Source organism: Cyprinus carpio, chromosome A14 (assembly GCF_018340385.1).
Source record: "Cyprinus carpio isolate SPL01 chromosome A14, ASM1834038v1, whole genome shotgun sequence".
NCBI classification, from domain to species: Eukaryota; Metazoa; Chordata; class Actinopteri; order Cypriniformes; family Cyprinidae; genus Cyprinus; species Cyprinus carpio.
This window is the reverse complement of record NC_056585.1, coordinates 4,840,024-4,859,548: the sequence shown is the minus strand read 5'-3', so window position 1 is coordinate 4,859,548 and position 19,525 is coordinate 4,840,024. Positions and strand designations below refer to the sequence as shown.

Genomic DNA, 19,525 nt, shown 5'->3' with positions numbered 1-19,525 from the left:
CTACACACACACACACACACACACTGCTTTTGCCATTAAATAAATCAACAGTACTGCAGAATACTTCTCAATCCACATCCTTCACCGAATGCATAGGAAACTTAGTTCAGCATTTTTACTAATTTACTTGCTGAAAGCTGAAATCATTGAAACTACTTGATTTCCACAAATATACATGGAAAATAACATTCTCCTCAACATCAGAGTACCCTTTCACTTTTTTCCGTTTAATGCAATGGACAAATAATTCTATTTTACATAAAGAGTCTTAAAATACAGCACTTATAAAAATTTGATTAGCAGAAAGCAGAGATAAAATTCTTCAAGTGCAAAGGCACTTCTGGAACCAGGAATTGTGTTGCACTCACCATCCAACATGTTCTACAGGAATGTCATTTCAACAACCCTGTCGTCTGAGAGAAAATATATTTCATATTACAAAAAAAGCATGGAGCTGTAAGCTATACATATTCTTGCGACAACTGCTACAGTCTTTATGCTTCAAGTAGAAGAAATAATTTAAACCTTAGAGAAAATAATATATCATCTTTAAACTGCAGGTATGTATACAGCCTCTAAAAGAAGATGGAAGGCTTAGGTATGTGGTGGTGGTGTTATTATGTTCTCTTGTGGTCCAATGCACAGATGATACAGGTTTACAGGGATTCAGTCTTACAACTGACTCATCGCAGTTTGTTTCTCCAGAACTTCGAGGTAGTCCGGCTCGGTTTTAAGCTTGTTAGATAGCAAAGTATGCTCGTTTTTGGACTGTGCAGCATATTTTCTGGGGGTCCCGTAGAGAACGGTTTTGTTTAATCGATCCTGGTTGTGTCGCCGGGTGGTTTCATAGGGGGAGATGAAGGAATTTTTGGGTAAAGTGCAAAAGTTATAGCTGAATGGCCCAGACTGGGGCAGATCTTTTGCTCTCTCCACAATGTTCTGGTAAAGCAGTTCAGGTTGGGGGCTCTTGGCACACGGCTGCTTGTCAATGAACTCCACTGTGCTTATGGTGAAAGCTGGGCTTCGATCAAGCTCCTCCTTCTTGGGATCAAGAGTGCTGAAGCTCATTTCCTTCAGGTTCCGATAGTAGGCCACCTGCTCGTTCTCCTTCTGCATGTAGATGGGATTCTGACACATTTGACCTACAGGTGGAGGGATGTAGTTATACACGTGGTTGTCGCTTTTATCATTGGCGTCTGCATGGTACGAGCCGTATTGTACTTGGAAGGAGTTCAAGTCCAAATGGTTATTGGTGCCTGAGGGAACATTCTCCACTCCCTTGCGACGTTTGAGGACAAACACGAACAGTCCTGCCCCGAAGCACACGGACAGAATGAACACCACGAGCAGGCCAAGGATGAGAACGGACAAGGGCACCTCTGGAGGCATTTCGGGCATTCTGTCCGTAGGGGTTACGGCAGAAGAAGGGGTCGCCTCGGTGCTTGAGCTCACAACAGTCGGGGCTTTAGTCACAGGAACCTCATTAGTCTCAGGGCAGATGGCGTCATTTCGGAGAGAGCGCAAGAGCCGACCTGCATGCTTGGATGGTGAGTCACATGTGATCTCATTCACCACTACGCTGGTGCTGGACAGCTCCATCCAATTCTTAAGCTCCACAATGTCGCAGGTGCAGTCCCACGGATTCTCCTGGAGGTCGATCTGAATGAAGGCAGAGAGCTGGTCCAGAACCCCGCGCACTGGTAGATGGGAAAAATGATTATTTCTGAGATTAAGCCTTGTCAGCATAGTACCTCCAAACACATTGTCGGGAATGGATCTCAGCAGGTTATTATTAAGGAACAATAGCTGCAGATTCTGCAGCGAGTTGAAGGTGTGGGGTAGAATCTCTTTAATTATGTTATATTCCAGGTACAGATATTGCAAGCTCTGCAGCCCAGCAAATAATGACTGGGACAGGCTTTCAATGTAGTTGCCATTCAGATAGAGCCTCCTTAAACTTGTGAGATTCTCAAAGGCTCCATCCTCAATGGTTGCTATTCTGTTATTCCCTAAATGCAGGAGCTCAAGGGAGCTGTACTCTGTCAGATCTGTTCTGTATATAGTCTGCAAATAGTTACCGGTTAAATGCAGTTTCTTTGGATAAGATGGTTTGGGTTGAAGTTCAGAGATGTTCTGAAGTTTCCTCTCCTGACAATTGATATTTAATCCACTGTCAGGATTTTGCGACGTGCACACGCAAATGCTCGGGCAGGTCATTGGAACCGGCGAGCGTGTCTGGTACACCATGATAGGCCCGAATACGTGTTTATCTCTACTGGATGTGACACGAGGAGTGGGGCGGTATCTCATTTTGGGGGGACGGGAGGCCTTGGGGGCTCTTGTCGGGGTGACTCGAGGCCGCAGGGTTGGAGACGGAAACTGGTACTGTGAGTCAGATGGTGGTTGCATTGCACGATGACTCGCGTCTCCAGGATTGCGCCGGGGGCAAAGATCTTGCTTGATCAGCTGTGTGACGTCTTTACCGTGCAGTCTGAATGGCGTCTCACAAACAATGTCCCCCACGAAGACTGAAATTGTATCCAGCCAAGCTTTCAGGGGTATCAGATCACAAGTGCAATTCCATGGGTTCTCTTCCAGCTGAATCTCCATTATTCCACCTATATGCTCTAGAACACCAGCAAATGGCAGCATCTTAAGTCGGTTTCCCCTTAAATCCAAATGTGTCAACATGACAAAACGGAATATGTTGTTAGGTAGAGAGAGCAAAAGGTTGTCGTTGAGTATTAGGACTTTGAGTTTATTCAGTTTGTTGAAAGCCCCAGCCTCTATGGCACTAATGTAGTTATAGTCAGCTTGCAAATACTCCAAACTCTCCAAACCAGAAAAAGTGTCCTCTCTTATGATCTCCAAGTTATTATTATTGAGATGAAGACGCTTTAAGTTTTTTAACCCATTAAATGCCCCCGTTTTTATCTCCTGCAAGCCATTATTACCCAAATGAAGAGATGTTACATTACCATAATTGAGGAATTCGTTGGGGCTTATCTTGGTGAGAAAGTTTCCATTCAGAAACAGTTGGCTGATTTTGTTTTGTGGAGGCTGGAAATGACTGACCGTAGTAAAACCCTTGTTTTCACAATTGATATTCAATGCGTTCTCCTTTTCCTCGCACGAGCACCGGTTCTTGCAAATGTCTTTGGAAGTTTTGCGGCTGTCTGTCTTTGAAGGGAAACTGGTGACTGTTAAAACGCTCAGCAAGAGAATCTTGTTCAGCATTTTTACAGCAATAATGCCGAATGTCCCAACATTAATGTGCAAATCTCAAGATAGGCATGCACAGCCCCAAAGAAGATTTCATAAGTCGCACAGAAGCGCACAGCTCTCCATTGACCCTCCTTAAATCCCAAAAAGCGGAATAGAGAAGTCATCCATCACCGAGCGCACCGTGACCGCCGCTGGACCGAACGCATCGTCGTCCGTAGCAGTGATAGTGAAATCCCGGACTAATGAGCAAACATTCATGCAGCAGTTTAAAGCGCATCCGAGGCACCACAGTTCTGAGTCTCGGAGCTTAAACTGTCCCTTTCACCTGCAGCGCGAGAGATATTCACACGAAAGCAACTTCACGCCTGTGATCCTGCATGGCGACAGTCAACTTAACGGTGCGTGATGCGCGAGATAACTGAGCGCTATGCGAGCGAGCTTCAGAGTGAGAGAGATGGACTCCGCGCTTGCTCACTCACTCCCACCAGGAGCGCGTCTCTGTGTGTGTGTGTGTGTGTGTGTGCGCGCGCGCGCGCGCTTGATGACAGTGTGTGATCTCTGCATGGAATTCCGACGTCACCACTCTTGAATACATGGTTTCCTAGTCACTAACGTTATTTTATAACATGCTACTGTTATTTACACACTTGCATTTATCAGTGGTTGATAATTGTTGTTTGAAGATGGAATTGATGACATTTTTGTTTCATTTTTCCCTGATATTGTATGGTATTTTACGTTTTATTTAATTATTAAATTTATTTTATATAGGCATAATTATGAACTATTGCTGTGCAAGTTCTAACACGTCTGGTGGTCTTAAATCGTTTTATGATATATAATTTTAAGATATTTCTTTATGCCTTTTGCGTATGCTATTGTGACCTTTTTATCTTCTTCTTCTTCTTGCTTATAAGAAAAAGACGAAGAAGAAATTACATAAAAAAACAATAGTTGCCTGTTTGTTATATTTGCCTTTTTATTATTTTTCATAGTTCATAATGGTTTTAACATTAATCTGTTGTAGCACAATAAGATTAAAATGCGAATAAATAAACAGAATAAAAATTGATCTCTGTGTGTTTTTTTTTTTTTTTTTTTTTTTTTTTTTTTTTATGTAAATAAAGTAACTCTGGCATCGACAAAAGCAGATGCTCTAATCATAACACGCCACTAGGGGACGCAATATCTTTTTAGTTATCAGTGCATTTTTGAAATTATTCGAAATAGCCTATGTCCTAATGTCACAAACAGACAGGACACACAACAGCACTGCTGTGAGCATGTACTGACACAGACACAAACATTTGCAGAAGTAAAGATAATGTTATCTCAATTTTTATTATTATTATTATCTCAATTATTATCTCAATTATTATTATTATTATTATTATTATTATTATTTTCAGATTGAATTGATGTTTGTTTTCCTTATCAATTCCTCTTATTTATTTACTTACTGCTGCTTGGCAAAGTGAAATTTGAGACTTAATAAATGACTCATTGTAATATTAAGAACCATCTTAAACTGCAATACAAAACACTTCCAATGCATAAGGTAATCTGTCATAAATTATTGATTAACATGCTGCACACTGGCAATAACAATCACAATAGATAGCAAAGAAAAAGAAGACAATATGCCTTAGGCCAAAGGAAAGCATTACAACACCATCAGTTTTTAAGCCATTAGAAATAGTAAAAACAACAACACAATACATACTTGTTATCAGTTTTATTGTAGTTTGAATTATAGTGTTGCTGATATTCTTGTTTGCTATTAATGTAGTGGAGTAGATAATAACATTTATTAAAACAAGTATATTTACTTAATTAGCAGGCAAATATGGGAATATTGCATCAAAGTGTGAGGGGAAAAAAAACTTTAAATAAATTGAAGCAAATGTGCTACAAAACACTTGATTAAATCAACCATCTGTCAGGAAGACACATTATCTTTCATTCACGTATATTTGCATCACAATTATTCCACTAATTATTCATCAGTGAGATATTTGAGGAGGTAAAGGAGCTAAACTCTTCACTTCTGTTTTTTGTGGGGAATTCATGGCCTAGTGGTTAGAGAGTTTGATTCCTAACCCTAAGGTTGTGGGTTCGAGTCTCGGGCCAGCAATACTATGACTGAGGTGCCCTTGAGCAAGGCACCAAACCCCCAACTGCTCCCCGGGCGATGCAGCATAAATGGCTGCCCACTGCTCTGTGTGTGTGTGTGTGTGTGTGTGTGTGTGTGTGTTCACTGCTGTGTGTGTTCACTTTGGATGGGTTAAATGCAGAGCACGAATTCTGAGTATGGGTCACCATACTTGGCTGTATGTCACGACACTTTCACTTTTTCACTTAATCATTTGTTAAAACCTCCTGATTAATAAGGTCATCATTGATGAGGTATGTAATGAAGGCTACATCAGATGGATAACCTCTCTAACATCTTCCTGAAGAATGTCCAGAATGATTTCCACTAACCTCAAAGACGCAGCACCATGAAAGCCAACACTTGATCTGCGTATCTGATGCATTTATTGTAAAACATCAGATGTTGAAGGACTCATTTGTTTTACGTCATCTAAATCTGTTTTCATATCTTCTGCATGGCATTGTTTGACGCCTATGACAAAATATTGTACATATGGGCATATGATGAAACACTCTGAAAATAGATGTGTTCTTTCAATCAAGCGTTTCAGCTTTATGGATTTGTAATTGTTCTATAAAAATCTGCCCACTTTGTGTCATTGTATTATTGTGACAGAGAGCTTTTATTTGGAGTCATATATAATTATCACTTCACACTAATATGCGATGCAAAAGCTGCAAAACAATAAGCATGACAAGTAAATGCATATTGCATTAGTGTGTTAAAAGTTAAAGTAACTAAATATGTATGTAATTTATATATAAATTCTTTCAAGAATGAAACCCCGCTCCCACCATGTGTTGTTTTGTGTTGCAATGACTCTGTTGTGGCTTTATTTGGAATTACTGTCATACTACAACCTTGGTACTGCAATAACAGCACAGCAGGACTTAAACAATTTACAAATGCAGATGTACATTAAATAAATAAATAAATAAATAAATAAATAAATAAATAAATAAATAAATAAAAGAGCATGACAAATAAAACTGTTTACTTTTTTATTTTGTGTAATATTTTCATTTTCACAAACTGAGAATAAACTGTAATTACAACTATTAATATATCATTTTATGTTTGGAAATTGTATGTTTCTTTTGGAAATCTTTATCCCTAATTAAGATTCATTTATAGCATTTAGCATTGAGTATATACTTTCAGCAAATATAATGTTTGGTAAGTGTATTTATTTATTTATTTATTTATTTCCAAATGTAATTTATTTAGTTATTTTTAATTCATATGGGGATACACTTTCACCCATGAGGTATAATTAAGATGTGTGTGGGGGAATGTGTGTCGTGACAGCACTTTCGGGAACATTTAAAATTGTGTGCAAAACAATCCTGCACCCTGTTCAGACCCTAATATAGTACATACAAACAGCATTACTTCCTGTAACTTGATTAATATAGCATGTGACAGCAACATCAAGGTTGTGGGTTTGATTCCCACAGAAAGCAAGAAGTGATCAAATCCCTTGAATGCAATTTAAGTTGCTTTGGATAAAAGCATTTGCATAAATGTTAATGTAAATTAACGGGAAAAGTTAGTATGTGTCTAATCGATAATGATATCTCTTTTGGCAATCGATGATAACACTTCTCTGTTGTTCTCCTGGGGTGCATTTCCCAAAAGCATTATTTACCTACTAAGGTTGCATGTTCTGTCATTACCAACATAGTTCAATGATTTGGTGTCTCCTCAGTAGCATGTTTAGGTACCATGCAATATATATATATATATATATATATATATATATATATATATATATATACGGTGGGTGCTCGCAAGTCAAGTCAAGTCACCTTTATTTATATAGCGCCTTATACAAAACAGATTCGTAACAGTCCGATATTGTGATTCAAAAGGCTCAGGTCTAAGCATGTTACTACAGTTTCAGTAAACAGTCGTGAGTTGGTTAGTTTCTTCAATGATACATCATGCCAAGAGTGACCTACCTTGTTATGGGTGGGCAATAACACTTATTTTATTTTTGATACAATGCTAATACTAGTAAATACTAATACTAATAAAGGCCAGTATTGTCAATATCGATACTGATACTGATACCTCTAAATATGATATAATTACATGATTATTCATGTGGCACAGCTGATTAGTTTCTTTCGCATCAGCAGCCAATAAGCTTGCTGCTCAACATTTAAATACTGGGCAAGTTGCTTGCTGTAGCAGTTGCTAACTTCAGAGACCCTCCACCTTCCCCAGTTCCACCTGTATAGATCTGATATGTGGTGATTTCATGTATGTTATACATATAGGTTTTTTCATATATATTATATGTGTAGTAGCAGTATTTCCTACATGATAGCAGAGATGGCAATGGTTTATTTCGATACTTTTGGGAAAAGCAACCCTGCTTTGAGAATCAATATTTTGACATCAGTACTGTTATATTGATACTTCCATAGATATGTATTGATAGATGCCACATTCGACTGCTCCAGACACATTGACGAGACATGTCCCACATCTTGGAATGGTCAATTTGCCATTGCTCACAGTAAAAATCAATGAGTATAGAAAAATTATATGCTGAAGTATATTGCAGATATAGATATTCATAAATGCGTATATCTATGATTGCAGAGTGTTCACGGGCCGTTCTGATATGGCAGCAAGCTTCTGTATAGCGGCACATAGAAATATCCATTAATAAGGCATCTACCTATTCATATCTATGGATACTTCAGTGTCAGTCTGCCCATCTGTAATGTTTTTTTTATTTTTTAATTTATTTTACTTTATTTATTTATTTATTTTCAGGAAAAACACCCAAAGCTTTTCACTGCGAAAGTAGCAGTGCATGACCAAGTAATTGGTGTAGCTTACAGCCCCCTCTATTGGTGAAAATAATCAGTATACGATTATTGGTTGGGCTTTTTACAGTGTGTTTGTGGGATGCTCTGAATGTGCTGCAAAACATTTCTGGAGTAAATCAGCTCCAGTGGTCAACAAGACACCAAAACTGGAAATGTCCACAGAAAACGAAGACGTCTGTTCACCCTGAATCATAAACACAATGGTCTGTAGTGCACATAGTTATACCATTTACTGCTTTTTGATTATTTATCTATAGCATAAATTGAAAGTCTTGCACATTCAGTCAAAGTCTCACAGGCAATGACTTGCTTCCACATTGAAAAATAAGGTGGATTAAAGCAACATCTTAATTTCAGTAGGGTTAAGAATGTGTGATATTGCTGTAATAAATGGGACAATATGCTTCTTAATAAAACTCCACAGCACAGTGCACTTTCATTCAGTTAATCAACATCTATTTCCCCACTACACATCTGATGAGTAAAATATCTATGTCGTTGTCTTTACACAGATAAAGGCCTTTACTCCTGAGCTTGGTCCAGGACAGCTCATTCTCTGCTTTTATGAACACATCACAGGTAAACACCTACATTTCAGTGCTGGATACTGATTCCTCTCTCTCTCATGCTGAAACAATGCTGTGCTGACCTATAACTTCTGGGTCCCTCCACTTGATGAATTGTGTCATCCCGGTCCACAGAAGTGCTGACCCGAATACAAGCTGCTCTCAATGATTTCCTGTAGTTGGCAGAACACAGTGAGTGATGAATGAACATCTCTGATCCATCAATCCCAGGGTCTGGAGTCAGGTGCCTCCACTCTTTTCGAAGAAATGTAATTCCACTTCCCTCGCCTCTGTCTTCAGCCAGGTCCTTGCAAGCTGGTTGGCTTTGATATTAAACAGGGTAGGAAGTGATGTCCTAAAGGATTTGAGCCACTAAAGCTTTTCAAGTTTTACACTGGGAGAATGGAACTAGGATGAAAAAGCTGATTTCAGTGCTTGTGCAACTCTTAGCAACTCTTCTCTACTTTTTAAATTGCTTTGATAAAACATTGCATAAGGCCTATTCAGAATCTGTAAGATTTTTTTTTGTTGTTGTTGTTGTTTTTTTTTTTTTTCTTTTTGTTGTTGTTGTTGTTTTGTTTTTTTTTAAGAGGAAGATGTTATGTCAGTTCCTTTGTGAGATTTCATTTTAGTAATTCAGTAATGGTAATCTTCTCAATGATCTTTCACCTAACTCAAGGCTTCATTGCACCACTCAATGCAGATACCACAGGCTGCATTGAAGGAAACAAAGAAAACTTTCATTTGATTAAATGCTGAGCTCAAGACTTCTTGGAAATTTCCTTCTTACTACTTTGAAATCTGTAATTAGAACATGTTTTATGTTTACATTATATTTATTTGGAATAAAATCCACTCTTGACTATTAGATTTTTCCTATTTTCGGTTTCATTTCTCAACATTTTTTTTTTTGCACTTTTGCAGCTTTCACTTAAGCACTTTTTTTTTAGCCTACTCCCCGAAGTAAAGTGGATATTGTTACGATTCCTGATTCATGTGGGTGTGCAGACTGATCAGCATATGACATCAAAGTACTGCGAGAGTGACTGGAGTGCAGACGACTCTCTAACCTTTTCGAATCGCTCTCGCGGTCTGTGCAGCACCAATGCATCTCGAACAAGCCTTCTGTTTTGTGTCTTAGGACTCTTGTTTTGATATGTAGTTCCTGTTCTCATAGTTCCTGTGTTTTACTTCCTATGTTTGCCTTGTTTATTTAGACACTGGGTGCTTCTCAAACAGAAGGATGCATGCTAGTAAGTCTTCATATCTAGGAAGGCTGCCATGTCATCAAGCTCCATTAAAGGATGGCTAAATTTGAAGGATCCTTAGTAGGCAGACTTCGTTTCGTGTTATTAATTGATCATTTTTTGGGGTATTTGGTGTGTTGTTCACATCCTTCAGTTGCCTGCAATCCTTTGCACACATTCACGAAAAATAATTATCTGAAAATGAATTGCTATTGAGCTTGCCCAATTTCATTGTTATACAAGAAAAAAATAAAATAATAAAATAAATAAATAAAATGACATTAAGGCATTATATATATATATATATATATATATATATATATATATAATATATATATATATATATAAATATATATATATATATATATATATATATATATATATATATATATATATATATATATATATATTAGGGCTGTCAAAATGATTAATCACGATTAATCACATCCAAAATAAAAGTTTTGTTTACATAATATATGTGTGTATACTGTGTATATTTATTATGTATATATAAATACACACACATGCATGTATATATTTAAGAAGAATATGTTATGTTTATATATTAAATATATTTATATATAATATAAAATATAAGAATATAAATATATAAATGTATATACATGTAAATATTTTCTAAATATATAATTTATGTGTGTGTATTTATATATACATAATAAATATACCCTGTACACATACATATATTATGTAAACAAAACTTTTATTTTGGATGTGATTAATCGTGATTACTCATTTGACAGCCCTAATATATATATAAACTGTGCATAATGTAAACCACTGGAGACCACAGACTTATTTTAGAATTTTGATAGTATTTTCATGTCATGACTGCGGGCACAGAAACATTTATGACAGAGCTATGCACATTTACTAGACTGTGTCATTATAGCATTTGAAGGGGTCATTTGATGTGATTTAAAATTTCCCTTTGTCTTTGGAGTGTTACAAGCTCTTGGTGAATAAACAAGATCTGTGAAGTTGTGAAGTCTCAAATCCAAAGAGATATTCTTTATAAAAGTAAACACTCGTCCACGGCTCGTTCTAACACACCCCCACATCTCTACGTCAGTATGTGGGAAGATTTGCATAACACCGCAAAACACAAGCAAAGAAAGAAGGCGTACCTTTTATTCTCGTTATAGTGTTGTTGTTGCCACTGCCGCCATGTCGTATAGACGCTGTGTGTTTCACTGTGAAAGCGAAACTACTTTGTTTGGCCTTCCAAAAGAGGACGATATCCGCTTCATCATGCCTGGGGCTGATCCGTGCTGGTCGCTGAGGAAATACATCAACTTTGCACTGTGGATCACTGAATTGGCTTTCACTGTGGACAAAAATCTAAAATAAAAATTTCCTTATTTTGCATAAAAGTTGATTACACAGGCTTGAGAAAATCCAGGAAGGGTTGTCATACAGCTTGGAATCAACAATCTAGTTTTGGCTCAATGAGTTTGGGCTTCTCTCTTTTTTTTTTGCAAGGCTCATACCCAGCAACAATGATTGCTGCTGAGAGCTTGAAAATGTGCTAGACTGTAATCAGACTTCAAAACCTTTTAAAAAACCTTTGAAACAAGTCAGGATAAAACCAGAACATATGAAATAGGAAGCCCTCCATCGCTTTAGATCTATCACATATTGGAGAAATAGGGTTGTATATTTTATTTAGTCTAAAATTGAAAAAAAAAAATATATATATATATAGTGAGTGTACTGCTGCTACTCACTCACTGTGTCTATGCTAAAAGGGCAGAGAGAGTCACAAATGGGCGGGACTTTCCTGAGTATGACGTCATGATAGGGAGAAATCTGGAACCGTTCATTTGGAGAGACTGTTTATGATTTGTTGGGATTATAAAAAAAATGAGTGGGTGGATTTTTACCATTATAGGCTGGTTGTTTTCACACACTGCAGCCACACAACTGTGTTCAAACACTTTGTAAAAGTAAATGCTGCACCTTTAAGCTGGATCATTGCTTGCCAAGCATCTATTGAACAGCACTGGATCCTGCTAAGTCAGACATTCCATGTCGGTAACAATTTATAATAATGTTCTGTTTAAGTCATTTATAAATTATTAGTTAATGATGAACTAATCATTTACAAAACATGACTATACATTCATAAACGATTAATAAGTAATAAGTTAACATTTTAGTAATGTTTTATTAATTCAGTTATGTCACTTGTAAGTTATTAGTTAATGATGAACGAATCATTTACAAAACATGACTATATGTTCATAAATGATTAATGAGTGGTATGCTAACGATTTACAAATGTAAGTTATCTTAAAAAAGTTCAAATCATGAAATAAATCAAATTGATCATTAGTAGATGGTTTATAAGTTATTAGTTGATACATTATTTATCACTTATAAATCACTGAAGTATTTATATCAAAAATTGTTTTGTATAATTATCTCAATAAACAATTGTTAATCATGAACAAATGATGAATAAGTTTCATTAGTAAATGATCAGTATATATGATTTATTGGCAAATTTGTTAGCTGGTCTGTGTTCATAAGCACAAACATGCAAGTATGCCAAAGCACTATTTTTAAGAAGAGTAATTCATTTGTTTTGAAGTGGATAAACATTTATAAATGCCTTAGTCAGGTGATTCCAGTGGCTTGTGTTAAATCCTTTCACTCATCAGCACAGACTTGTGTTCTGTGTGGAGTGTGTGTGGACCTAGTGATGAAGTGACCCTCTCAACCGCTTTTACCTTCCACTGAAGCTCACATCAGGTGCACAGAGTTAAAGACTCCATGTGTGTCAGAGAAGACAGCTGTCTATACCCTCACCAGTCAGTACTTAGTACACACTACAAAGTGTTCAACACCTGTTATAGATTATGTGTAAACACATGAATAAATCATTTACAAAGCTTTATGCATCCCCTAATCTAAAGTGTAAACTATCCATCACTTGTAAATGTGTTACATATCATTTGTAGACCTTTCTTACCTGTTATAAATTATTTGTATATGTATACAAGTCATTTATAACACTTTCTGCATCCCCTGATGTAAAGTGTAAACTATTCATCACTTGTAAATGTGTTACATATCATTTGCAGATCACCCTGTTACATGATCCATCTCATTCCATCACTTTACCCAAGCTTGAACTTAATTTTTTTAAATAAATAAATTAACACTCTGCCAACATTTAATCAGCACTTAATTGTTCATTTTTTTTATTTTGTTTCCCATGGGACAGCTGCTCACCATAACATGAAAACGCACCATAAACATAGTCCATTATTTTGTGCATTTTATTCCAAGTCTTCAGAAGTCGTACGATACCACCGTGTGAAAAAAATATTTGTTTTCCGAAATATAATCATTATACATTAATAACAGTAACATACATAGCTGCCGTCTCATCCGTTAAAACTTTCAAAATTGGCGCTTCAATTTCACTTATTTTTGTGAAGTGGCTAAAAAGTCATGTATAAGGAGTGAGTTTGGGGCTCAAAGATATCTATATAAGAGTAAAATATATTTGCATAAAAATATTTATAATTGAATATCATATAAGGGATTTGTATAGATTTGTATATCCTGTAACTGAAAGGTACACCACAACCTTTGCATATGGCAAATACATGGTAAATTTACAAACTGCAGTTTGTACATAATTTATAAAGATCTGCAAATGATATGTAACACATTTACAAGTGATGAATAGTTTACACTTTAGATTAGGGGATGCAGAAAGTGTTATAAATGACTTGTGTACATATCCAAATAATTGGTAACAGGAAAGAAAGGTCTACAAATGATATGTAACACATTTACAAGTGATGGATAGTTTACACTTTAGATCAGGGGATGCAGAAAGTGTTATAAATGACTTGTATACATATACAAATAATTTGTAGCAGGTAAGAAAGGTCTACAAATGATATGTAACACATTTACAAGATGAATAGTTTACACTTTAGATTAGGGGATGCATAAAGCTTTGTAAATGATTTATTCATGCGTTTACACATCACCTATAACAGGTTTTGAACACTTTGTAGTGTGTACTAAGTACTGACTGGTGAGGGTATAGACAGCTGTCTTCTCTGACACACATGGAGTCTTTTAACTCTGTGCACCTGATTGTGAGCTTCAGTGGAAGGGGTTCACTTCATCACTAGATCCACACACTCCACACAGAACACAAGTCTGTGCTGATGAGTGAAAGGATTTAACACAAGCCACTGGAATCACCTGACTAAGACATTTATAAATGCTTATTAACTTCAAAACAAATGAATTACTCTTCTTAAAAATAGTGCTTTGGCATACCTGCATGTTTGTGCTTATGAACACAGACCAGCTAACACATTTGCCAATAAATCATATACTGATCATTTACTAATGGTTTATTCATCATTTGTTCATGATTAACAATTGTTTATTGAGATAATTATACAAAACAATTTTGATATAAATACTTCAATGATTTATAAGTGATAAATAATGTATCAACTAATAACTTATAAACCATCTACTAATGATCAGTTTGATTTATTTCATGATTTGAACTTTTTTTAAGATAACTTACATTTGTAAATCGTTAGCATACCACTCATTAATCATTTATGAACATATAGTCATGTTTTGTAAATGATTCGTTCATCATTAACTAATAATTTATAAATGACTTATAACAGAACGTTATTATAAAGTGTTACCAGTGGGAATCTTGCGTCTTTGTATCCTTTTTTAGGAAGAGCGTTCCACTGAAACAACTGGAGCCTTTGGATGGATTAGATGGATTAGATGTCTGTGTGACTGAGAAGGTTATAATATCCTTTTCTATTGCATGGGCCTCCAGATACCAACTGCTTTATTCTCAAAGGATCCTGTTTTTCCATTTCCTATCGTTTACATGCAGAATAAAGCGGCAAATAAAGGGTAGTGAGCTTCAACCTATTTTACACAACCCTGCTCCAGGTAAATGGAAATGTAACGAAGATGGAGCATTCATTACGTAAGTAATGCAAAGAAAACGGAAATAATGGCATGCTTGTTAGTGTTGTGCTTTATGGAATGTGAAATTACAGCACAGAGCAGTATATAGTGTGTTTCACCGAGATGTCTAATTGAGAAACAACTAACGGGACTATATAAATGCAAGAGTCCGTTTTATTAGAGGCCGTTATCCTCCATGGGTAATGGTAGTGAGATATCATTGCCTCTTTCACAGCCATTCCCTTCTAAAATGCTAACTATTTCATCTATTTAATCAGCCAATATTCTCTTTCAGCTTTGTGGCCGAAAGCTTTTGTGCACTGCCTTTACAATAGGTTTATGAAGGGGCCTGAGAATGGTAAATCTCACAACTTTCTGCGTCTTTGGGTAATTGATTGTTGGAAAGGGCTGAGTGCCATTTTTATTACCTCTGAGATAGAAAGAGTACTTTTAAACTATTGGCGAGTGCTGCACAGCAGGCATTGTGATAAAATACCCTGCTGGACAGACAATTAACTATTCGGGCAAGGGGAGCTGTATCTATTCCCTTCTGAATAACTGTAAATACAAATATCTTGACTGAGGCAAAAACTAGTACAGAACACGTTAATCTAGTTGGCCGTAAAGGATTGCAGAACAGGTCACTAGGAAATATACTTGACTTTATTCATGTTTGTTGCAAGCAGAGACGAGACATCTGAATTGTACATTTTTTCATCAGCACTGATTGATTTTATATATAGTCATCTACAGCACTGTTTCAGGTAGTTTTCATGTCTTTTAAAAATAAATAAATAAAGTGTTCTAAAGTGAAGGCTGGACAGCTTGTCTTGCCGGTCATCAAATAGAATCGATATTTTGGTGTTTCGTTTTGATGTTTTTTGTGTGTGTGTGTGTGTGTGTGTGTGTGTGTGTGTGTGTGTGTGTGTTGGCAAAGCTTGACTGTAGAAGGAAATATTCTGACAGCCCACATCTTGAGAGCTGGCAGATGGTTGTCACAAAGGAAAACTGTTAGAAGGTCTGTATCTCTGCAAAAGGTTTTACATTTTTGCAGTAAATAAAATAAACAAATAAATAAATAAATATCTGCAAAAGGTTTTACATTTTTGCAGTAAATAAAATAAACAAATAAATAAATAAATATATATATTGTAAATATATAAATTTCAAAAAACGTCACATTATTGGTGTAAGATGCGATGGGGTGTGCTCTGATTGGCCAGCATTATGTCCCCAGTGCGAAACATGTGATTTTTACAAAGTTATTGTACCGAATAGGTGTGCTCTCAAGTTGTGATTGGCCGAATGTTGTGCTCTGATTGGCCAGCTATCCAGTGCGTTGTGATTGGCCGAATACCTCAAGCATGTGATGTAAAAACATTAAAACCCATTATAAACAAGGCATTTGTTGCATACAGTGGGGACATAATTACAGATTATAATGACAATACCAGCGGTTCTTAATTCCAGTCCTCACACCCCCCAGCTTTGCATATTTTGCATGTCTCTCTTTGTTAACACACCTGATTCAGATAATTAACTGTGTTCCCATTGACATGGTTCCTACACAGTGTTCATTGCTCCCTACTTTTTGTGTTAGTTTGAGTCTTTGGTATGTGACACGTTTAGTCCAGGATTTTAATATTTTGCTTAAAACATCCAAAGCAGTTTGACCAATAACATGCAGGTATTATACATAATCGACCAATCGTGGGGCTGCGCATGAGAAGGTGAGATCTACAGGGAACAAAGTGATGCAAATATGCGCACGTGTTTGTTCGTTCATTTGACTTGAATAAAACGTTCATTTGGCTGCAAAAAAAAAAAAGGACAGCAAAGTAGGTGCGAGAGCGATCCGAAAGCATAAGGAGCCGTCTGCTCTGCTATCTAGCTCCCATGAATGTCGCACAACGATCGACCTGCAAACAGCCAAAACCTGGATATTTTAGGCAATATTAAAATCCTGGCCGGGATGTGTCCCATATGAACAGCACATATGGTCACCCTATCCCTACTCCCTGAGCAGGGGAAATCTGTTGAAGTTTACCTCACTTTAGAACATTCATTCACGGATTTGCGCTGCACAAGTGTGACATCATATACCTCTGTAAATAAATACAATTTAAATTCACGTCTCACACGCTTCAATGCACTTTGAGTGGAACATATACATTCACTTCGAACTGGAATCATGGCGGAATATCCTGTGATATCCACTTCGCAGGGCACTTACGTTCAAATAGAACAAACGTCTAAAGCAATAAGAGAAACATACAAAATGTGCAGAGCAGGGGGGCGCGAGGACTGGCTTATACTGTCTTTTTATGCGTTGTGTTGCATCATGCCGCGTAAACATAAAACCATGTCTGCATTTGTGATCAGAGAAATGACAAACAACAAGCGCTACTCTACACTGCTCAAAACTCGCATTTGAATCATCAGTGGCAAATGCTTTAACCAGCTTGAAAGATCAAAGACAAATTTCAATATAAGTCCGACTGGATTTGTCTAAAAGAAGAAAGTCATGTACACCTAGGATGCCTTAAAGGTTAGTAATTTATGGGCTAACTTTAATTTTAGGGTGAAATAACCCTTTAAGATTTTGTTATATTAACATTATTAATGTATCATTATACATGTTGTTAACATATCACTTAATGAAATATAATGAGTTGTAAAATATACAGGCACCATTTTATGTATTTATTTATTTATTTTTTGCAGTCTCTATGAGTCTCTATGTCTAGAATTGTTCCCGTTCGTACATGTTTATTGAATTTTTCTGTCCATTTTATTGTCCACCCAGGCTAAAATTGTAAGTCTAATCAGCTAGAAAGGTATAGCAGTCCCCTCCTCAATAAACTACAGGTTTAAGGTAATATATCATTATATCTGCATCACAAATGGTGCAAGACGAGTTAAAATTTAATACTTAGGGGTTTCATCAAAATGCATAAACTAAAGAACAAGGAATGCTTACCTTAACAAGCACCACTAAAAAAATAGAAATAAAATAACCCTTTTAGGAAATGAAGTAGATATGAATACAAGGACAATTTACTGGGTGAACAAACCCTAAAGCTGAGCTGTGTTTGGCTGTGAAAAATAGCTCAATTAATGGGTGTCTAAGCGAAAGGTGGAATTAAAGAAGAAACAAGAGTTGGAAAATTAAGTATGAAAGACCTGACATGACTAAACCGATAAGGATGCAACGGGAAGAACCCTTCTGGAAGACTAATATATATATATATATATATATATATATATATATAAACTGCGGTCTACAGGGAAGAAAGAAAGGTTTGGGGAAAGGCATGAGAAAGATATTCTTAACTAAATAATTAATTTTTTCCAATTTTCCAACTTATGAAAGCTTATTCAGTACATAAAAATGTGCCAAATATTACATTTCTAAAAATAAGTTATACTGCAATTATCTGAAGTGAGGCAAGAGCAGAGGAAATTTAAAGCAAGCAGAAGAAAAAGTCTTCAACTTGAGAACAAAAAGCATGTGGATATACATGCTGGATGGTAAAGGTCTTTTTCATTCAGTACCTTTCGCACCTTTTTTTTATGCTTTCATATCAAAGCAGGTCTCCAACAAGTACAACATTTTAGTTTAAGTATGGCCTTCAGCTTTACACCAGGGTTTTTTTTTTTTTGATACTAGCCCTAAAGCACAGTTTTGCTTAAACAGTTTTGCATCCTCCACAAACCGGCATACTGCAATGCCCCCAAGCTGAGGACACCAGATTCCCAGCCACCACAAGTTAGCGGAACTGTCAGTGTAATGCATTTTAAAAGCGTGAATATTCCTTGAATATTTATGTTAGATCAAATGTGTGCAGCACAGCTGGACATGGCCTTACACAAATATGTGTATGAAATGAGTCAGCTCAGTGTATGAAGAATGCTGATACATTTTGATGGGAAAAATCTGATTCATCAGATTAGCCCAGTCTTGCAAGTAGTTTTCTATAGGAAACTGATCATTATTTTAGAGAATCAAACATAAATCCACAACATGGAAGAATTAAGTTGTGTATTATTTGCAAACTATGCATTTGTCCTGTTCCAAAACCAAGTAAGCTGCTTGGAGGCAGCATTTAAATGTATTATTTGTAAGGAAATTCCTTTAAGATCTCCTAAGATACAACATTTTTGACATTTTCTAATGTCCTTATGGTTCACAAGGAAGGTGCTCCCTAAATGTATTGTGCCAAATTCTGCAAAAAAAAAATGCATCCAAAATGGCTGACTATTTTGGAACAAATGCTGAATAATAATAATACATTCCATTCCATTTAATTCATTTCAGACATTTTATTAACTTCCAAAATAATCTCAAAAAAGTTCAGTGTCATTCAAAAATAAAGTGTGGGGGCTGTGCTGAGTATTTAGTTTTAGCCCAGGGCCATGCTCATTGGAAAAATGTGCCTGTGGCGTCATTTCTACAAAATCATATTACATTGCTTCTTTACATTATGTTTCACA

General features: G+C 36.3%; 1 protein-coding gene across 1 annotated transcript; it reads right to left on the bottom strand.

Moving 5' to 3' along the window:
• Nucleotides 1-206: 206 nt before the first annotated feature.
• Nucleotides 207-3,696, bottom strand: LOC109104712 (SLIT and NTRK-like protein 2). Its single transcript, XM_019118021.2, has one exon. It carries the CDS (start codon nt 3,235-3,237, stop codon nt 673-675), a length of 2,565 nt encoding a protein of 854 aa, XP_018973566.1. The 5' UTR covers nt 3,238-3,696; the 3' UTR covers nt 207-672.
• Nucleotides 3,697-19,525: the final 15,829 nt, after the last annotated feature.